Source organism: Pongo pygmaeus, chromosome 18 (genome assembly GCF_028885625.2).
Source record: "Pongo pygmaeus isolate AG05252 chromosome 18, NHGRI_mPonPyg2-v2.0_pri, whole genome shotgun sequence".
NCBI classification, from domain to species: domain Eukaryota; kingdom Metazoa; phylum Chordata; class Mammalia; order Primates; family Hominidae; genus Pongo; species Pongo pygmaeus.
The window spans coordinates 64,107,564-64,130,110 of record NC_072391.2 but is presented as its reverse complement, the minus strand read 5'-3'; the positions used below and the strand labels follow the sequence as shown (position 1 = coordinate 64,130,110).

The 22,547-nt window shown below is 43.9% G+C and overlaps 1 protein-coding gene across 2 annotated transcripts in view; it reads left to right on the top strand.

The window, feature by feature from the left end:
• The first annotated feature begins 5,833 nt into the window (after nt 1-5,833).
• Nucleotides 5,834-22,547, top strand: part of NAE1 (NEDD8 activating enzyme E1 subunit 1) — a 28,469-nt gene continuing 11,755 nt past the window's right edge. The window contains exons 1-11 of one of the 2 annotated variants that reach the window (XM_054453808.2): nt 5,834-6,004; nt 10,092-10,195; nt 10,289-10,349; nt 11,993-12,023; nt 13,229-13,300; nt 13,517-13,596; nt 15,281-15,390; nt 18,192-18,301; nt 19,346-19,408; nt 19,809-19,872; nt 20,173-20,264. In XM_054453808.2, the coding sequence (XP_054309783.1) occupies nt 5,952-6,004; nt 10,092-10,195; nt 10,289-10,349; nt 11,993-12,023; nt 13,229-13,300; nt 13,517-13,596; nt 15,281-15,390; nt 18,192-18,301; nt 19,346-19,408; nt 19,809-19,872; nt 20,173-20,264 (840 nt within the window). In that variant the 5' untranslated portion in view covers nt 5,834-5,951. The remainder of the gene's footprint in view (nt 6,005-10,091; nt 10,196-10,288; nt 10,350-11,992; nt 12,024-13,228; nt 13,301-13,516; nt 13,597-15,280; nt 15,391-18,191; nt 18,302-19,345; nt 19,409-19,808; nt 19,873-20,172; nt 20,265-22,547) is intronic. The other variant, XM_054453810.2, reaches the window with a different exon arrangement.

Here is a 22,547-nt window from a genome sequence, read left to right as displayed (position 1 = left end):
TTGGAGAACTTGCCACATAATATTCATTCACACACTGCTGTGATTTTGTTATTTCTAGTTTCCAGTGTTACAAATATCACTGCAGTGAACATCCTTACTTGTACATCTTTAGTATTTTTTTTTTGGAGACCCAGTATGATTTTTTTTTTAAGAGATGGGGTCGGCCAGGCACGGTGGCTCACACCTGTAATCCCAGCACTTTGGGAGGATGAGGCAGGTGGATCCCGAGGTCAGGAGATCGAGACCATCCTGGCTAACACGGTGAAACCCCGTCTCTACTAAAAATACAAAAAAATTATCCAGGCGTGGTGGCGGGTGCCTGTAGTCCCAGCTACTCAGGAGGCTGAGGCAGGAGAATGGCATGAACCGGGAGGCGGAGGTTGCAGTGAGCCAAGATCGTGCAACTGCACTCCAACCTGGGCAACAAAGCGAAACTCCGTCTCAAAAAAAAAAAGAGATGGGGTCTCACTCTGTTGCTCAGGCTGGTCTGTCTCAAATTTCTGGCCTCGAGCAATACTTCCACCTCAGTCTCCCAAAGGACTGGGATTACAGGTGTGAACCAATGTACCTGGCCTCCTTACTTACACATCTTTATATGTGTCTGATGATTTCCTTGGAATAAATTGATAGAGGTAGAATTACCAAATCAAATGATATATACATTGCTAGGAACATATTTTAAAATGTACAAAGTGTGATGGCAATAGTTCAATAAACATTTATTGAAGACTTATTAGATGTCAACTGCGGGGCCAGGCACAGGTGATACAACTGTGAACATTATAGACTCATAGCTGCCTCAAGGAGCTTATGGGGTTGGGGAGAGAGGCAAAAGATCAGCCAGTGAGGACCAGGGTGAGAAGGGATAGGATGCGCAAGGACAGGCAGGGAGGGCTAGTGGCCTGGGAGGATGTCCTGGCTTATGATGACTGGTCTCCCACAGACTATAATCTCTGCCAGCACAGAGCTAGCCCCAAACTTCCTGACAGCCCAAAGATCCAGTCTGCCCTCATTGAGACCAACTGGACTGGATAAAATAACAGATCTGTGCTGGGGTCTGGTCAGATCTGTTGGGGGTATTTATTTCTTTTTGTTTGAGACAAGGTCTCACTCTGTCACCCAGACTAGAGTACAGTGGTGCAGTCATAGCTCACTGCAGCCTCCAACTCCTGGGATCAAGTGATCCTCCCACCAAGTAGCTGGGACTACAGGTATGCCACTATGCCTGGCTAATTTTTTTTTTTTTTTTTTTTTTTTTTTTTTTTTTTTTGAGATGGAGTTTCACTCTTTCACCCATGCTGGAGTGCAGTGGCGCAATCTCGGCTCACTGCAACCTCTGCCTTCCGGTTTCAAGTGATTCTCCTGCCTCAGCTTCCCGAGTAGCTGGGATTACAGGTGCCCACCACCACGCCAGGCAAATTTTAGTATTTTTAATAGAGACAAGGTTTCACCATATTGGCCAGGCTGGTCTTGAACTCCTGACCTCGTGATCTGCCCACCTCGGCCTCCCAAAGTGCTGGGATTATAGGTGTGAGCCACCACACCCGGCCAAATTTTTTAGTTTTTGTAGAGACGGGGTCTTGTTATGTTGCCCAGGCTGGTCTCAAACTCCTGGCCTCAAGTGATCCCCCTGCCTTGGCCTCCCAAAGTACTACAGGTATGGGACTACAGGTGTGATTACAGGTGTGAGCCACCGCACCGGACTGGGGTATTTGCTTCTAACCCCTGCACCACCTCTTAATCTTTGTTACTTCACTCTTCTCCCCAAACATCTGCCCTCTGTCTGTGAAATAGGGTTAGCAGCAATATCTGTTGCATTGGGTGGTTGTGAGCTCACGAGGTGATGCATGTCAGGGGCCTGCCTGGCATCATAGTAAGTGCTCAGAAAGCCAGGGTAGGATCAAGCATGTATCAGAATCACCTGGATGATTTGTTAAAACAGTTTCCTGGGCCTCACTCTACAGTTTCTGATTCAGCAAGTATGGATAAGGTCCAAGAATTTGTGTTTCTTTTTTTTCAGAGACAAGGTCTCGCCATGTCACCCAGCCTGGTTTTGAGCTCCTGGGCTCAAACAATCCTCCTGCCTCAGCCTCCTAAGTGTTGGGATTACCGGAGTGAACCACCTTACCTGGCTTTCTTTTTTTTTTTTTTAAGAGAGGAATGTCTCACTCTATTGCCCAGGTTGGAGTGCAGTGGCGAGATCATAGCTCACTGCAACCACAAACTCCTGGGCCCAAGTGATCCTCCCACCTTAGCCTCCCAGGTAGCTGTGACTACAGGCATACAGCACCATGCCTGGCTAATTTTTAAATTTGTTTTTTCTTTTTGTAGAGACAGGGTCTTGCTATGTTGCCCAGGCTGGTCTCAAACTCCTGGCCTCAAGGAATCCTCCTACCTTGGCCTCCCAAAGTGCTGGAATTACAGTCATGAATCACTGTACCCAGCCAAGAATATGCCTTTCTTTTTTTTTTTTTTTTTTGAGGTGGAGTCTCGCTCTGTTGCCCAGGCTGGAGTGCAGTGGCCGGATCGCGGCTCACTGCAAGCTCCACCTTCCAGGTTCACGCCATTCTCCTGCCTCAGCCTCCTGAGTAGCTGGGACTACAGGCGCCCGCCACTGTGCTCAGCTAATTTTTTTGTATTTTTAGTAGAGACGGGGTTTCACCATGGTTTTGATCTCCTGACTCGTGATCTGCCCACCTCTGCCTCCCAAAGTGCTGGGATTACAGGCGTGAGCCACTGCGCCTGGCCGAATTTGTCTAACAAGTTTCCAAAGTGATGTTGACGCCGCTGGTCCAGGACCACACTTTGAAAACCAATAGCTTAAATGAATTACACCATGGCTTCCTGGTCTGATATATCTGGTCTCCACCCTCCACAACAGGGAGAACTCACCAGTGGGCCCTGAATTCTTTCATGTCAGGGCCATCAAAAGAACTGTGTCTGATCAGCCGACTCTGCTCCAGCATAGGCACCTTTACATGGTTTTATGGGTTGAATTATTATTATTATTTTCACTTTCATCTCTACGGAAAATAATCTAAAAATTAGCTGGGTGTGGTGGTGGGTGCCTGTAATCTCAGCTGCTCAGGAGGCTGAAGTGGGAGGATTGCTTGAACTTAGGAGGTCATGGCTACAGTGAGCCATGATTATACCACTGCACTCCAGCCCGGGTGAAAGAATGAGATCCTGTCCCCCACCCCTGCCAAAAAATAGTAACCAGACTCCAAAAGCGTAGGCAACAAAAGCAAAAATAGACAAATGGGTTTATACCAAATTAAAAAGCTTCTGCACAGCAAAGGAAATGACAGAATAAAGAGACAACCCACAGATTGAGAAAAAAATATTTACAAAATATACATTAGATCAGGGACTAATATCCAAAATGTACAAACTCAGACCACTCAATAACAATAAAACAACCCTATTAAAAATGGGCAGGGCCAGGTGCAGTGGCTCATGCCTGTAGTCCCAGTACTTTGAGGGGCTGAGGCAGGAGGATTGCTTCAACCCAGGAGTTTGAGACAAGTCTGGGCAATACAGTGAGACCCCGCCTCTAAAAAATAATGACAATATTAATACAAAGCTTCTGGGCTGAATTGTGTCCTCCTCAGAAGTTACTGAAGTCCTAACCTGCCAGTACCCATGAAGGTGATCTTATTTGGAAACAGGGTCTCTGCAAGTGTAATCCAGTTAAGATGAAGTCATCAGCGTGAGTCCTGATCCAATGTGACGTGTGTCCTTAAGAGAGGAGACACAGAGACATGAGAGGAGAATGCCATGTGACGATGGAGGCAGAGACTGAAGTGCTGTGTCTGCTAGCCAAAGATTGCCAGCAAACCCCCAGAAGCCAAGAAGAAGTGGAGGGATTCTCCCCTACAGGTTTCAGAAGGAGCATAGTCCTGCCCATGCTTTGATTGCAGACTTCCAGCCTCCAGAACTGTGAGACAATAAATTTCTCTTGTTTTAAGTCACCCAGTTTGTGGTTCTTTGTTATGACATTCCTAGGAAACTGATACCCTGAGGTATCATTTTACAGACAACACCAACACAAACCTTTTCAAAATCATTTACTTCTTCACGGGCACTATGACTAGCCTTCTACCAAATTTGAGGATGTTTCCTTTCGTGAAGTCCATGGGTATGAGAAACTAAGCAGTGAACTCTCATCTGCTGTCTTTTGACCTTCCTACTTTCCCGGAGTGTATTTTATTATCCCTGATATTTTACCTGTCCACTTGGAGAAGGAAATGTGACAGCACAAACACATGATGAGCTGGGAAAGCCTCACACCTCTGTTTCCCATCAGTGTGTTCCATGGGAGCTGGGTAAGGGCAAGGGAAGGTATGAGAGGGTGTACTCTCACCCTAGTCTAGGAGACCACGCCCAGGGCAAAGTGCAATCCATCATCACTGCATCATTACAATCAAACTGTGCCACCTCTCTGGTCTCCATCCTAGGGGATTGGGGGTGGGGATCTGTGTTCATGTTCACCTTATTTCAGGCAGTTATGAACCTGAAGGTGCCTGTAGGGTCTGCGAGATAGCAGGGAAGGAGTCTTCATCTCCCTTACAGATGGTCACCTTGCCTTCAGCACCACCACTCCCCTCCCAATTGTTCTCATGGGGTAACCTCCTTCCTTGGCCTCTCATCCCCAGAGGACAGCCACTCTCTCCCTGAAAGGAGGGTCTTTTCAGGAAGTGGAGGACTTTAAATTCCTCCTTGGATCTATGTTCACAGTCCTCAGAACCCAGCCCGTCCCAACTGTCTCTCAAACCTTCTCAACCACTCCCTATCCTTCATCTGACCAAACTTACTCTAGCACCTACAGCTTGCTATGCCTTCTTTGCTTCCTAGCGATGGCACCTGCTGTTCCTTATGCTTAAAACACCCTTCCAGTGGGCACAGGGGCTCATGCCTGTAATCTCAGCACATTGGGAGGCCAAGGCGGGCAGATCGCTTGAGCCCAGGAGTTTGAGACCAGCCTGGGCCATGGTGAAACCCCATCTCTACGAAAAAAAGTACAAAAATTAGCCGGGTGTGGTGGTGCATGCCTGTAGTCCCAGCTACTTGGGAGGCTAAGGTGGGAGGATTGCTGCCTGGGAGGTTGAGGCTGCAGTGAATTGGGATCACACCACCAAACTCCAGTCTGAGCAATAGAGAGAGACCCTGTCTCAAACAAAACAAAACAAAACAAAACACTCCTCCATCTCCATACCACATGAAACATTCTTGGAGAGGGGGATTGGGGAGGTTCTTCTGTGCATCCCTGAGCACCCTGCTTCCCTCTATCTAGAAGAAGGCCACATTGTCTGGTGCTTGTTTGCTGTCCCTCTTCCTTCATGAGACTAAACTCTCCAAGAACAGAGCCCTGGACTTGTCTGCATCTGCAGCAGGGCGCCCCTAGCTTTGTGATTCAAAATAGGCTTGTGGGCTTTTCATGAGAGGAAGAAATGGGTGAAAAATAATGATCATCAAAATGAAAGTTATTATTCATGCAAGATTTGGGGGGAGTCTGGCCTCCTGTATTCAAAATCTCATTTAAGGTCAAAAGACACTTGGGACCCATTTATCCCCACTGCACAGGTGAGCAAACTGAGGATTTGAGAGGTAAAGAGTAGAGCTCACAACCAGTTAAGTGGTCGAAATACAAGTATGCCTGATTCCAAGGCCCCAGTCGCCCCCAATTACTGCACGGAGAGAGGGCAAATTGGCAAGCTAGCGGGGTTGCCTTTCTGGCCGACGGGGACCAAGAGCCCCGGACCCGCTTGAGTACCGGGGCCGCTTACGCCCCGGCGTACCGGTGACGCGTGCGCAGTGCAGTGCGGCGCCCCCTGCAGGCGGCGCGCAGGAGACCGTAGGGGCGGAGGGGCGCTCAGTGCGCCTGCGCGCTTGTGGAGCTGGTGGCGGCGCTCCGCAGGGGCTCGGCTGTTCTCCGCGCGGCGGGCGCGGCCATGGCGCAGCCGGGGAAGCTGCTCAAGGAGCAGAAGTACGACCGGCAGCTGAGGTGAGCCGAGGCTCACCGAGCCGAGGGTGGGCCAGCGGGCTTCCCAGCGTCCGGGCCGGGCCTAAGGGCGCGGGCGGCGCGGTCGGGCCTCCTTCAGGCCTTCTTCCAGGCTGGGCCGGACCGTGCGGGGCGCGGGAAGCCGGCGCTCTGGGCTCCCGCCCTGGGCCAAAGCTGCTCCGCGAGGGCTGGGACCCCTTCCCCCGCCACGTGGTGTGCAGTTCGGGGGACGGGGTCCCCAGCGCCAGCCGGGTCGCTAAGGCGGCTGCCGGCCCCGTTGCGCCCAGGCTCCTCGTTTTCCGAATGGGGAGGTCCGGAGCGCACCCCATCCCGGCCGCGAGGGCGGCACAGAGGGTTAGGTTTTGTTCTCAGCCAGCGCTGTCCAATGGAAATAAAATGCTAGTCTCATGTGAGCCGCAAATGTAATTATAAATTTTCTAGTAACCACACTGAAGGTAAAATGAAACAGGTGAAATTGATTTTTAAATACAATTTAACCCAATATGTTCAAAACATTACTATTTCAACACAATCAATATAAAAAGTTCTCGAGATATTTTACTTAAATTTTTATTTTTGTTTTTGTAGAAACGAGGTTTTTGCCATCTTTCCCCAAGCTGGTCATGAGTATTTCCCTTTTTAAAACTGTCCTGGAGGACCGGCACGGTGGCTCACGCCTGTAATCACAGCACTTTGGGAGGCCGAGGCGGGCGGATCACCTGAGGTCAGGAGTTCGAGACCAGCCTGGGCAACATGGTGAAACCCTGTTTCTATTTAAAAATTCAGAAATTAGCTGGGCGTGGTGGTGCGCGCGTGTAATCCCAGTTACTCTGGAGGCTGAGGCCGGAGAATCGGTTGAATCCAGGAGGTGTAGGTTTCAGTGAGCCGAGATCGTGCCACTACACTCCAGCCTGGGTGACAGAGCGAGACTCCGTCAAAAAAAAGCCCCCCAAAAACTATCGTATAAATATTGTATTTTACACTAACAGCACATCTCAGTTAACACTAGCCTTATTGCTTGTGCTCAGTAGTACATGTGGCTAGCAGCTACCTTAATGGACAGTGCAGGCCTAAGCCATCAGGAGGGTCCTTGGGTACTTCCCTACCCTTGCCTTTTCTCCTTGCACTACCCATTCCCTACCCATTCCTTATTTATTGAGCGTCTTCTGTGTCTTGAGGCTGTGGAGGTAACAAAGCTGCTCGGCTTTCCTCCTTCCTGGAGCCTCTGAGATAACAGAAGTTACATGTCCCCAAGGACTGGAGCTTCTGTTTGCGTCACCAGCCTAGTGCTGTATTAGAGGCTTTAGGCACTTAATTCTGAGAGCACCCTTGAAAGCAACCAACTCCTGTGCTTTACAGTTGGAGAAATTGAGTCTTGGAGAAGTTAGGTAACTTGCCCAGAGTTCCCCGTATCTTTGAGCCAGGATGTAAACTCAGGCTCTTCTGGCTTTTTCGGAGGTGTTCAGTTACATCCTGCTTCCAAGCTTTTAGGAGAAGAAACAAGGTAACAGTCCTTATAACCAACTTAGGTTTTCTTGTAAATTCTTGGCGTTCTTGTGTTTCTAATGCAGGTGTAACTGTACAAGACAGAGCTGAGAAGATAGTTGAGGTTACTAAGCAACTCTAACAAAAGAGGGTTTTTGCTGAGGGCATTCCATTTAAGTCCCAAACTTTACCTTTCATAGTGAGAACTGGTTTTGAAGTGTCAAAGGGAAGCAGTTAGAAGCAAAATGCAGCAGTCAGTAAGCCCCTCCTGACTTCACCTTAGTTGGGCCAGCTAGATAGTAGAGAGGACTGATTCATTTGGCCTCTTCTTGAAACATGTTACTTAGAGACACACCAGGATTCTTTTTTTTTTTTTCAGGGACAAGGCCTCACTTTGTGACCCAGGCTAGAGTGCAGTGGCTAGAGTGCAGTGTCAAGAACACTGCTCACTGCAGCCTCAACTTCCTGGGTTCTAACGATCCTCCTGCCTCAGCCTCTTGAGTAGCTGGGACTACAGGCATGTGCCACCACGCTTAGAGATGGGGGTTTGCCCAGGCTGGTCTCGAACCTCTGCACTCAAGTGATCCTCCTGCCTCAGCCTCCCAAAGTGCTAGGATTACAGGCATGAGCCACAGTGCCTGGCCTCAGTATTCTTTTTGTTTTACTTTTGAGGTGGGTCTCAGTATGTTACACAGGCTGGAGTGCAGTGGCTGTTCACAGGTATGATTATTGGCACACCACAGCCTTGTTCTCCTGGGCTGGAGTGATCCTCCTGCCTCAGTCTCCCAAGCAGCTGGGACTACAGGCACACACTATCTCACTCTGCTTGAGATGCACCACCAGTATTCTTTTTTTTTTTTTTTTTTTTTTTTTTGAGATGGAGTCTCACTGTGTCGCGCAGGCTGGAGTGCAATGGCGCGGTCTTGGCTCACTGCAATCTCCGCCTCCCGTGTTCACGCAATTCTCGTGCCTCAGCCTCCTGAGTAGCTGGGATTATAGGTGTGTGCCACTGCGCCTGGCTAATTTTTGTATTTTTAGTAGAGACGGGGTTTCACTATGTTGGCCAGCCTGGTCTCAAACTCCTGACCTCAGGTGATCTGCCTGCCTCCGCCTCCCAAAGTGCTGGGATTACAGGCGTGAGCCACTGTGCCCAGCCAGGATGCACCAATATTCTTAAACTTACTCTCCAACTATCCAAGCATCCATCAACGATATATGTCAGGTGTCTTCTACGTGCCATACTTTGATGGGGAAAATAGGCGTTTACTGTCCATCTGGTTCTTCTAGGCGATTCCTCCATACATTTGACAGCTGTCTGGGCCCTTATAGAGCATAGAGTGGAGTGGAAAGATGGATGCTCAGCAAACAAAAACAAATGAAGCCAGGTGCAGTGGCTTGTGCCTGTAGTCCCAGCAACTCTAGAGGCTGAGGCGAGAGGAATGCCTGAACCCAGGAGTTCAAGACCAGTCTGGATAACATAGTAAGACCCTGTATCAAAAAAAAAAAAAACCAAAAAAAAAAACAGAAACAAAAAACAAGGCAGTTGCTTGACATATGCTCTGGAGGACATACTGGCTACATAATAAGGGGTAATCTGCTTTAGATCAGGTAACAGGGAAGGCACATTAATCACTCTATTAGAATGTTCATTGGGTAATATACTTTAAAGCACTCCTGTAGAAGTTGACGTGAGGCTTTTCAGATGATAATTCAGTTTTCTTGGTAAAGCTTTTGCAGAAGTCACAGTACTAAGCCCTATGTCGAGATCTTAAATGCATCTAACTTAACTTAAATGCATCTAATATAATTTTTTTTTTTTGAGACGGAGTCTCGCTCTGTCGCCTAGGCTGGAGTGCAGTGGCGCAATCTCGGCTCACTGCAAACTCCGCCTCCTGGGTTCACGCCATTCTGCCTCAGCCTCCGAGTAGCTGGGACTACAGGCGCCTGCCACCACGCCCAGCTAATTTTTTGTATTTTTCAGTAGAGACGGGGTTTCACCATGTTAGTCAGGATGGTTTCGATCTCCTGACCTCGTGATCCACCCGCCTTGGCCTCCCAAAGTGTTGGGATTACAGGCGTGAGCCACTGCGCCCGGCGCATCTAACATAATTTAAGAATAAATGAAATAGGGCTGGGCACGGTGGCTCACACCTATAATCCCAGCATTTTGGGAGGCCAAGTGAGCCGAGATCATGCCACTACACTCCAGCCTGGGTGACAGAGGAAGACTCTGTCTCAAAACAAAACAAAAGAAAGAATAAATGAAATAGAAAACAGATGAGGTTTTATATCCAAAGACACTTTTTAAATGTTTGTTTGTTTGTTTTGAGACAGAGTGTCACTCTTGTGCCCAGGCTGATAAGGAGCTGGAAGACCAAGTTTCAGTTTCTAATTTGACCCTCTTCCTCTTTCCCCCTAACCATTCAAGGCATCAACCTGAGTTCTAGATTACTGTATAATCACTATACTAATATCTGTTCCCGTCTTACTGTGGTTATCACATCAGTCTATGCAAGGAAAGTTTAAAGTTTAAAGATCACCATTCAAATAAGAAGGCTGTATTTTCATGAAAGTTAAAAACGTCAAATTTGTGTCTGTTTTATAGGTTGTGGGGTGATCATGGGCAAGAGGCTTTAGAATCTGCTCATGTTTGCCTAATAAACGCAACAGCCACAGGAACTGAAATTCTTAAAAACTTGGTACTACCAGGTAACGTAGGTTTGTGGTTGTGTTCTAAATATACTTCTTTAAGATTATGACCTAGAACTATATATTCCTGACTGACTCTGTTTTGGCTCTCAGGTATTGGTTCGTTTACAGTTATTGATGGAAATCAGGTCAGCGGAGAAGATGCTGGAAACAAGTATGTTCTATTCTTTTCAAATATATTCATGTTAAGGAAGGCAAGGCCTGAATCTTAGCTTCACCTCCTCAGTCAGGGTGACTCGACTCTCAGTGGAAATTATCCTTATGTTTGGGATTATGGTGAGGAGGAAGTGAGATAATATAGGTAAAGTGCTAGTACAGCATCTGGCAAATAGGGCATTAATAAATGGTACCCATCATTACTGTCTTTATTGTTAGTAATATAAAGGAGTAGTCATTATTCCTTTATTCGTGGAATATGGGCACTTCCTAAGCTCTTGCATTGATTCGTAGGTGTTAGCATATAATTAACAATAATACCTGTTTGTAATGTCTTTTAGGCTTAGTCTAGGTGTATCTCTCTTTACACTGTGTCTACAAAAATGCTGTTTTAAAGATGGCTTGTATATTATTCTTTAAAGATTATATTTAGACTTTCAGAACATGCCCAAATTTGGATTTAAAGCTCACCTTTTCAGGGACTTGAAGTCTGGTATCTCTCATTGTGTTTGTCAGTAACAACAACAGTGAGTAAATATAAGGAAAACCAGCAATTAGTTCATATTTAGTTTTGATGCCTTTTCTTTGAATCGTAGTGCCAGTTTCTACTAGGCACAGCACAGCTTTTTTATTGATATATACCAAGAAGTCTTGTTATCTTTGCTTACTTGGTTGGTTAGAGTAGAATGTGATAAAAATAAGGTTTCTTCTTATGGAGCCAGTGAGCTTATACCGAAAAGTGGCATCCTGACTCTGATCAGCAGCCTCATATCTGGGCCTTGAGACATGTCAAGGGTATGTGTGGGAGGAAGCCTGAATAAATCTGTTACAGTTACGTGCAAAAACAAATGGTTCAATACACTGAGAGTGGTCTATGGAACACCGGTTCTAGGGAACAATAAGGGCTGTTAAATGGGCCAATGGGTTCCACAGTCAAATTAGTTTGGGAAATGGATCAAATGAAGTTAAAATTTCTTTACCATAAGATTTTAGTATCACATGTATTATGTGTATTATGAATTTCCAAGAGGGGAATATAGTATATGGTGTTTCCCAAACTTTTTTTTTTTTTTTGAAACTGAGTCTCTCTCTGTCGCCCAGGCTGGAGTGCAGTGGCGCAATCTCGGCTCACTGCAAGCTCTGCCTCCTGGGTTCATGCCATTCTCCTACCTTAGCCTTCCAAGTAGCTGGGACTACAGGCGCCCGCCACCACGCCCGGCTAATTTTTTGTATTTTTAATAGAGATGGGGTTTCACTGTGTTAGCCAGGATGGTCTCAATCTCCTGACTTCGTGATCCGCCCACCTCGGCCTCCCAAAGTGCTGGGATTACAGGCGTGAGCCACCACACCCGCCGGTGTTTCCCAAATGTTTTTTAGCCAAGGAACCCTTTTCTTTCAGAGGATCTTGTGAAATTCACATTCTGTGGTACAGAATGTACTTCGGGAAAGAAACATTGATTTATTAGCCTATCTTTCTTTGTAAGTTTCATCTGATTTTCTTCCTCCAGGAAGGCCATTACAATCAGTAATCACAATATAGTTTGTTTTATACTATGAATGAAATATGCATGCTATTACAAACAACTTTTCCTTTATAGTCAGTAAGCTTTACTTTTTTTTCCTTTATTTTCTTCACTTTAGTTTCTTCCTTCAAAGAAGCAGTATCGGCAAGGTAAACAATTAGAGAATATAGTTGCATGTGAGCATCTAATGATGCCACTGTGTTTTGATTGCTTGAAAAGCTTTGACTTTAAAAACGTGTATTATTTCTCTGAGAAAAAAGTTAACTAATTTTTCTATTCTTGTAACTCTTCATATGTTTGGTAGTTTAAAAACTTAGAAGTACTGTCTGTGTTTATACATTGTATCCTGTATTAAAGCTAAATCTTGAGTAATGTTAATATTCAGAGGTTGGATTTTGGTTAACAAATTTTTTTTTTTTTTTTTGATGGAGTCTCGCTCTGTCGCTCAGGCTGGAGTGCAGTGGCACGATCTGGGCTCACTGCAAGCTCCACCTCAGTCTCCCGAGTAGCTGGGACTACAGGCGCCCACCACCACGCCTGGCTAATATTTTGTATTTTTAGTAGAGACGGGATTTCACCGTGTTAGCCAGGATGGTCTCGATCTCCTGACCTTGTGATCCACCCGCTTCAGCCTCCCAAAGTGCTGAGATTACAGGCATGAGCCATCACACCTGGCCTAAAAAATCTTACAAAACCATATTAGTCAACTTAGTGAAATGACTTAGCTTAGTGATTAACCACTCTTGTACAGGATTATAGATGTGGGTGGTTAGAGTGAGTCTGAACTTGATCCAGGATATCCCTGCCTGCTACCCAGAGTTTTTTGGTCATTTGCCTAATCAAAAAAGTAGAGTACAAGTAATGTCATTTGAGAACTCTGGATGATGATGGTTTTGCTCTGTTTTAAGTAATATTCTGTTGAGTCTTAAACACTAGGGGAAGCAGAATTGGCTGGGCGCAGTGGCTCACGCCTGTAATCTCAGCACTTTGGGAGGTCAAGGCAGGAGGATTGCTTGAGACCAGGAGTTCAAGACCAGCCTGGGCAACATGTCAAGACCCTGTCTCTACAAAATATTTTTTAAAAAAATTAGCTGGGCATGGTAGCACATGCCTGTAGTCCCACCTACTTGGGAGGCCTCAGGCTGCAGTGAGCTATGATCAGGCCACTATGCTCCAAACTGGGCAACAGAGCAAAAACCTGTCTCTGAAAAGAAAAAAGAAGGGAAACAGAGTTGTCATACTTCTGCATGAAATTTGGATAGTTTTACAGTATGTTTGCTTGTTCCATAAATTGGGGGATTATATTGTGACCAAGTTTTTTCTAATTCAAGTTAAATGCTTTGTTTTTAAAAAGAACCGAGCTGAAGCTGCCATGGAATTCTTACAAGAATTAAATAGCGATGTCTCTGGAAGTTTTGTGGAAGAGGTATATATGTACACACACTATTATGTCTGTGCTGAAATACAATTTTTTAAATAATTCAAAATCCCAGAAATTTAGAATTTTGAATCTTTGTGTCATTTATGATTAGTTGAATTGGAATTGTTGCCTCATTTATTGTAAAATAGCTTAACTGTCTCTGCCATGTTTAATATGATTGTGAAATTATTTTTTTGTTTTTTTCTTTGCTGTCCTATTTAGAGTCCAGAAAACCTTCTAGACAATGATCCTTCATTTTTCTGTAGGTTTACTGTTGTAGTTGCAACTCAGCTTCCTGAAAGGTAAATTTTTATGTTAATATGTTTTTATTTTAATCTTATTAGATTTGCATTGTTTTATTTTCTTTGCACAGTCTATGATGATATGGTTTTAAAAACTGTTAAATTCTACAGAAACTTTAAATATGAAACTTTTTTTGTTGTTGTTTTTTTGAGCTTGAGCTCAAATTCCTGAGCTCAAGCAATGCACCCTCCTCGGCCTCCCAAAGTGTTGGGATTACAGGTGTGAGCCAACATGCCTGGTCAAGAGTTTCAAATTTATGGCTGGGCACGGTAGCTCATGCCTGTAATCCCAGCACTTTGGGAGGCCGAGGCGGGCGGATCACGAGGTCAGGAGATCGAGACCATCCTGGCCAACATGGTGAAACCCCTTCTCTACTAAAAATACAAAAATTAGCTGGGCGTGGTGGCTCACGCCTGTAGTCCCAGCTACTCAGGAAGCTGAGGCAGGAGAATCGCTTGAATCAGGGAGGCGGAGGTTGCAGTGAGCCAAGATCGTGCCACTATACTCCAGCCCTGGTGACAGAGTTAGACTCTGCCTCAAAAAAAAAAAATAAATAAATAAATAAAATAAATAAATAAATAAAAGAACTTCTTAGAAATCTTCCAGCATTGAAAAGATGAGGAAGAGAAAAATACTGAAACTTTTTTTCATTATTATTCTTTAGACAGAGTCTTGCTCTGTTGCTCAGGCTGGAGTGCAGTGGCACAATCTTAGCTCACTGCAACCTCCGCCTCCTGGGTTCAGGTAATTGTCATGCCTCAGTCTCCCAAATAGCTGGGATTATAGGCATGTGCCACCGTGCCCGGCTAATTTTTGTATTTTTAGTAGAGACGGGGTTTCACCATGTTGGCCAGGCTGATCTCGAACTCCTGGCCCCAAGTCATCCACCCACCTCAGCCACCCAAAGTCCTGGGATTATAGTCGTGGAGCCACCAAACCCGACCTTAGATGTGAAACTTCTGGAATATATTTAGAGCAGTTAAACTGAACGTTGTTTTTTTGTTGTTGTTTTTTGTCCTTTGTTTGTTTTAGTGATTAAAAACTAGTTAGAATTGATTATTGAAGGCTGGGTGCAGTGACTCATGCCTGTAATTCCAGCAGAACCAGGCTGAGACAGGTTCGGATCACTTGAGCACAGGAGTTTAAGACCAGCCTGGGCAACATGGCAAAACCTTGTGTCTACAAAAAATACAAAATTTAGCCAGGTGGTGTGCCTGCTTGTGGTCTCAGCTCCTCAGGAGGCTGGGATGGGAGAATCACTTGAGCCTGGGAGGTCGAGGCTACAGTGAGCCATGATCATGCCACTGCACTCCAGCCTGGGCAACAGAGAATTGGTTATTGGAATTGTTGGGGGTGTATTTGTGGGTTTTATATTTTTTCTCTATCATGGAAATGTTTAGAATTATCTTTCTTTAACGTTTCTCCTTAATATGACAGACTAAGGTTTCACATCCCTCTTGTCCAAAAGATGTACTTTCTTTCTTTGAGACTGCAACCTGTGGAAATGCTTGCTTTTCAGTGTATTCTTGACCTGCTTATGTAAATGCGGTTATGTACCTTTGCATCTATTATTTAGTAAGAAAGTTGCTTTATTTTAAGACATTTTCATGTTTTGCATGTTTTCATGTTTGGCATATTTCCATTTGCTTATGTTCATATTTTGCTTTTTTTTTTTTTAAACAGCACTTTACTACGCTTAGCAGATGTCCTCTGGAATTCCCAGATTCCTCTTTTGATCTGTAGGACATATGGACTAGTTGGTTATATGAGGATCATTATAAAAGAACATCCAGGTAAAATTGTTGAGCATATGGGCTTACTATTGGTTGCTTTAGCTATAATTTTAGAAACTTGACAATTTAGAAAGTCAGTTTTAAATTACGAAGTAAATTTGTAGCAGCACATCTCTAGTTGCAGATTCAAAGAGGCAATCAGATTCAATAGGCTGCAGTCTACTCTTTATGTAGCATTATAGAAGGATACAAAGCAGGATATACAACAGGCACAGCTTCTTCATCTTATTAGGAGATCCAGCAACTATGCAAGTACCTAGCTTCTTTTGCCCCTAACCCACATTGGGCATGTATGGCTGTGGAGAGCTAAGGAATGTGGATCACTCTGACCCATGAAGTTACACCACCTTTCCCCACTCCAGTCTTTTTTTTGTTTTTTAAGACAGAGTTTCGCTCTTGTTGCCCAGACTGGAGTACAATGGCACAATCTTGGCTTACTGCAACCTCCACCTCCTGGGTTCAACTGATTCTCCTGCCTCAGCCTCCCGAGTAACTGGGATTACAGGCGCCCGCCACCATGCCCAGCTAATTTTTTTTTTTTTTTTTTGAGACAGCGTCTCGCTCTTTCACCCAGGCCGGACTGCGGTGGCGCAATCTTGGCTCACTGCTACCTCCACCTCCCAGGTTCACGCCATTCTCCTGCCTCAGCCTCCCCAGTAGCTGGGACTACAGGCGCCCGCCACCGTGCCTGGCTAATTTTTTGTATTTTCAGTAGAGACGGAGTTTCACCGTGTTAGCCAGCATGGTCTCGATCTCCTGACCTTGTGATCCGCCCACCTCGGCCTCCCAAAGTGCTGGGATTACAGGCGTGAGCCACTGCGCCTGGCCGCCCAGCTAATTTTTTGCATTTTTAGTAGAGAGGATTTCACCATGTTGGCCAGGCTGGTCTCGAACTCCTGACCTCAGGTGATCCACCCGCCTTGGGCTCCCAAAGTGCTGGGATTACAGGTGTGAGCCACTGCACCAGGCCCGTCCAGTCTTTTATTTCATTCTCATGCAGGCTTTAGGTTCTCTCAATTCAGGTGCAATTTCACACAACAAAGACATTTACATAACTATTGTTCCCAAGGAAACTGTTGTAGGAGACCGAAGTCGTTTATAGTCAGACCTCCATCAGCTGAGGGTTGATATAAGCCCTTTACTTATAAACTTTTAATCTTCAATCATCATAAAATTTTCATCCAGTATTCATACAATGCTCTTTATTGACTCAAGAAAGCATTTTTACTATGAGCCAAGCTGCTAATGTGGTGATAGCTATTGGCATTGGTAGTGTCACTGAGGAGTAATATCTGTGTGGGCAGTTAGGGAGTGCTTGTCAGGATAAGCTCTGGCTGCTGGTGGTGAGCCATTTAAGAGTTGAAAGTGGTGTCAGCTGATGGGAGGGAACAAAAGAGTTGAAAGTGGGAGAGTGACCGTGTAAACATTTTATTTTAAATGGGTCACTCTGAAGTTGAGTAGAAAGTAAATGGATTTAAAGGAGCAAAGATTGGAGGCAGGGATTGCTGTTAGAAATTTTCAGTGGCCTAAGTAAGAGAGAGTGTGTTCTTTTTCCTAATTTAGGGAAGAGAAGAAGAGGGGGTAGATAATAATGAAGGTTCAGCATTGCTAGTTGTGTGCCTGCCTTTATAAGAATTATTTCATTTGCTCTTTCCAAAACCTTTATAAGGTACAGATTGAGCATCCTTAATCCAAAAATCCAAAGTCTGAAATGCTCCAAAATGCAAAACTTTTTGAGCACTGACATGATATTCAAAGGAAACACTCACTGGAACATTTCTTACTTCAGATTTTTGGGTTAGAGAGTTCATCTAATATGTATTTGCAAATATACCAAAATCTAACAAAATCCAAAACACTTATGGTCCCAAGCATTTTGGATAAGAGAGATACACAACCTGTAGATACTTTAATATCTGCTTTTTATAGATGATGCTGAGGCAATGAGAGATTAAATTATTTGCCTAAGGTCACATAGTTAGCAAGTGACAGAACTGGGCCTACCTCTAAGCACTCACTGAAATTATACATTATCCTGTCCTTATGTGGAGAGCAGTGTACAGAGTGAGATTAGGAAGTGGGGAGTTACTGATGTTGGGGCCAAGGAAGCAAGAAGTGAAGGATGACCATCAGGTTTCTGGAGAAATAGTCTAGGTAGATAGATGGTGATGTTGTCTATTGAAGACCACAAGAGGAGGAAGGATAGGTTGTTAGTTGCTATCTGTACGTAGGGCTTGTCAATTTTGAGCTTTTCCAGTTAGAACAAATTGTGTTCTAAAGGAATCTTGGTTTTACTTTTACTAAAACTTTATAGTTGACTTAAGATTTGTGCATTTTACTATATGTAAATCGTACCTTAATAAAACAGTGAAAAACGCCGTGGGCCCTGTGCCCATTTAAAAATTAAATATTTCCTAAGTTTTTATAATTCAGTGTATTGTCATCAGTATTTCCAAAGAATTAAGTTTATCTTTTGAGCTGGGCACGGTGGCTCACACCTGTAGTACAAGGACTTTGGGAGGCCGAGGCAGGAGGAGCCCTTGAATCCAGGAGTTTGAGACTAGCCTGGGTGACATAGTGAGACCCCATCTCTACAAAAAAATTAGCTGGGCACAGTGACACGAGACTGTAGTCCCACCTTCTCAGGAGGCTGAGGTGGGAGGATCCCTTCAGCCCAGGAGTTTCAGCAGTGAGCTATGATTGTGCCACTGTACTTCAGCCTGGGTAATACAGCAAGACCCCATCTCTCTTTTTTTTTTTTTAAGTATTAAATTTATCCTTCTGAATTCTTTGTTTCACAGTAATAGAATCTCATCCAGATAATGCATTAGAGGATCTACGACTAGATAAGCCATTTCCTGAACTGAGAGAACATTTTCAGTCCTATGATTTGGATCATATGGAAAAAAAGGTTGGTAGTGTGTGTGACCTTACATTTACAGATAGACCTAAAACTTTTTTTTTTAACCTAAGGTTTTTGAATTACAGTAAAGTGAGAAAATCCTATAAACCTCCATATTCCTGTCATCCAGATTACCCAATAACAATATTTTACCTTGTTTTCAACATATTGATTTTTCTCCAAAATTAAAAAACTTTTTTACTGAAGAAAAGTGCATATACTGAACATCTGTGTAATCACTACCCAGGTCAAGAAATTGGACATTAACCTATTCCAGGTGGGGAGATGGGGATGGTTAATGGGTACCAAAAGCAAAATTAGAAAGAATGAATAAGATTTACTCCTTGAAAGCACAACAAGGTGACTATAGTTAATAATAACAACTTAGTTATACATTTTAAAATAATTAAAAGAGTTTAATTGGATTATTTGTAACATAAAGGATAAATGCTTGAGGGGATAAATGCTATACAGATACACCATTCTCCATGATGTGCTTATTTCACATTGCATGCCTGTATCAAAGCATGTACCCCATAAATATATACACCTAAGTACCCACAAAAATTGAAAATAAAAAATTTTAAAACAAAAAACAGAAACAAAAAAATTCCAAGAAGTTCTCTTTATGGACTTTTTCTAAACAAATAGAAATAATGACATAGCAATATAAGGAGTATATGTGTTTTTTCCCACTTCCATATTAATTAACATGCAGTTGTTTATTTGGTTCATCAGAAAACAGAAAAGATCCTCCTTTCTTACTTTAGGATTGGTGTCTGAAATTGAGATTTGAGCTGTGTTTTTGGGTGGCAGTCTCTGAGACTGTTTTGCTGGTATAATGGGGACAATCATAGTATATATGTGACATACTAGGTATCTACCTCTAGAAAAATTTGTAAAGCAGTTTTTATTAACTCAGTTCATTTTCCTCTATTCATTACTCTGCATATATTAGGAGATCATAAATATTGTTGAATTTGTTGAAAACGAGATGGTACAGTGAAGAACTAATAATACTGATATTTTCTTTTATTTGTCGCTCATTTTTAGGACCACAGTCATACTCCATGGATTGTGATCATAGCTAAATATTTAGCACAGTGGCATAGTGAAGTATGTCCTTTTTTAAAAAAAATTTCATATGCAACTGTATTTTCAATTTCTTATAAAGGATTTCCTTGATGGGGAATGGGAGATTAATTTTTTTTCCTTATGGGGTTGTATGGTAGGGCAAGTGGATGCTTTTAAATTGAAATCTAGCAGTTCCTCTTTTGATCCTGATAATTTTAATTAACAAAATGAAATTCAGTAAATGTCATTATGAAACTGGCAGGGGGAATGAATGTAGATAAATGGTCACAGTGTCTGTTTTCTATCAACTGAGCCTGTGATTTCACAGAGAAATATATTTGTTGATGAAATCTTATGCAGAGAATGGGGGACACTTTAGACTTTCAATTTCTGTATTTTGAGTTTTTAATAACTAGATTTTTAAAATTTTTAACCAATTTAGACAAATGGACGAATACCTAAAACGTATAAAGAAAAAGAGGACTTCAGAGATTTGATTAGACAAGGTAATATTATGGGATATGATTAAATACTGTATAAAGCTTGAAAAGCAAATCGCTAGAGGCAGGTGCTTATTGGATTTCTGTTAACACCTTTGTCAGATGATACCATCATGAGCTTTTATTTTACTTTCCCTCTGGAGAAGTTAAGAAGCCACGCCTTGTATAGTTTTAAGGACTAATGATAAGCCGTATTTCTTCTTAAGATTTAATATTCTGTAGGATCTGACAAGGTTATTTTTATAATGGGGGAACAGAAGAGTGAAAAGAAAAGGGCTGTTTGCTAACAATTTCCCATTATAATAGGAATTCTAAAAAACGAAAATGGAGCTCCAGAAGATGAAGAGAATTTTGAAGAAGCTATTAAAAATGTGAACACAGCACTAAATACAACTCAGGTAATGAAAGAGTTGCTGAGGGATTCACATGAACAAGGTGTTTTCTAGAGTCCTTGGCTATTAAATGGTTGATTATAATGATTTAAGTTAATATTTTCTAAATGTATAGTTAGAAATAAATATAGGGCCGGGCATGGTGGCTCATCCCAGCACTTTGGGAGGCTGAGGCGGGCGGATCACCTGAGGTCAGGAGTTCGAGACCAGTCTGGGCAACATAGTGAAACCGTGTCTCTCCTAAAAATACAAAATTTAGCTGGGCATGGTGGAACATACCTGTAAACCCAGCTATTCGGGAGGCTGAGGCAGGAGAATCATTTGAACCCAGGAGGCAGAGGTTACAGTGAGCCAGGATTACACCACTGCACTCCAGCCTGGGCAACAGAGTAAGACTCCACCTCAGATGCCTTTGGTTTTGTTATGGCTTAGTTGTTGAGGTCTGACCATTGAAGTTTTTGGGGAGCTTTGGAATAACACCTGGTAGTTTAAGTTAGAATTTTCTTGTAACTTAAAACAGCAAATATGCTGCCTTTCAAGTTAGGAAGGCATGTTAAGATATTATTACCAACTTTTTAGAGACAACAAGGCAGCGTTGCTGAGTGATTAAAAGTGTGCTGGCTGGGGCCAGGCGCGGTGGCTCACACCTGTAATCCCAACACTATTGGGAGGCCGAGGAGGGCAGATCACATGAGGTCAGGAGTCCAAGACCAGCCTGGCCAACATGGTGAAACCCCATCTCTATTAAAAATACAAAAAATTAGCCGGGCATGGTGGTGGGCACCTGTAATCCCAGCTACTTGGGAGGCTGAACCTGCTTGAACCTGGGAGGTGGAGATTGCAGTGAACTGAGATCTCACCAGTGTACTCCAGCCTGGGCGACAAGAGTGAGACTCTGTCTCAAAAAAAAAAAAAAAAAAAGTGTTTGCTGGCCAGGTGTGGTGGCTCACACCTGTAATCCCAACACTTTGGGAGGCCAGGGCAGAGAGATTGCTTGAGCCCAGTTCAAGACCAGCCTGAACAACATAGGGAGATCTTGTCTCTACAGAAAATTTAAAAATTGGATGGGTGTGGTGGCATGCACCTGTAGTCTCAGCTACTCTGGAGCCTAAGGTAGTGGGAGGATCGCTTGAGCCCGGGAGGTTGAGGCTGCAGTGAGCCATGATTGTGCCACTGCACTGCAGCCTGGGCAATGATATGAGACCCTGTGTCCAAAAAATAAAAGTATGTGCTTTGTGAATCACTTTTCTGGGGTGATGAAAATTTTCTGTTTTAATTGGGGTTATGGTTAAGAATATGTATATATAGTTATCAAAATGCATTGAATTGGACATTTAAAATCTCTCTGTTTCACTGAATATAAAACCACAGTTGAAAAGGTTCTAATAGGGCCGGGTGCGGTGGCTCACGCTTGTAATCCCAGCACTTTGGGAGGCCGAGGCGGGTGGATCACGAGGTCAGGAGATCGAGACCACGGTGAAACCCCGTCTCTACTAAAAATACAAAAAATTAGCCTGGCATGGTGGTGGGCGCCTGTAGTCCCAGCTACAGAGAGCCGCAGAGAGGCTGAGGCAGGAGAATGGCGTGAACCCAGGAGGCGGAGCTTGCAGTGAGCCGAGATCGCACCACTGCACTCCAGCCTGGGTGACAGAGCGAGACTCCATCTCAAAAAAAAAAAAAAAAAAAAAGAAAAGGTTCTAATAGCTGGGGGGGCAGTAAGCTAAATAAACAGATAAAAATGCATCAGGTGCTGTGAACAAAGTTACAGCAGAACAAAGGGTCAGAGAGCATGTTGGGGACGAGGGAATCCAGGGTTGAGAGACAATTGTACATAGGGAGCCAGGGAGACTTTCCAAGAGATGTTTAAGTAGAAGCCTGAGTGAAGTGACACGCAGAGGTCTGGTGGAAGAGCTTTTCAGTTGGAGGGAGCACATGTGCAAAGGCCCAGAAGTGGGATGAAGCTTGACTTTTGTTCAAGCATCAGTAAGCAAGTCAGTGTGACTGGAGTGAAGTGAAAAAGGGGGAAAAGTGGTAGGAAGGATTTGAGTTTGGAGAGGCAGAAAGGGCCAGATCATAAAGGCCTTGCAGGCTATTTAAGCATTTCGATCAGGGAAGTGGAGTGAGCTGCTTTATAGTCTAAAAGACCATTCTGGCTTTGGTGAGGAGAGCAGAATTGAGGGGACTGGGAGTGGAAGCAGAGAGACCAGTTAGGAGGTCCCACTGAGACATTTCTTTTTTCCACACATCAGTAGAATCAAAGCCTATGATCTGTGTGTGTGTGTGTGTGTG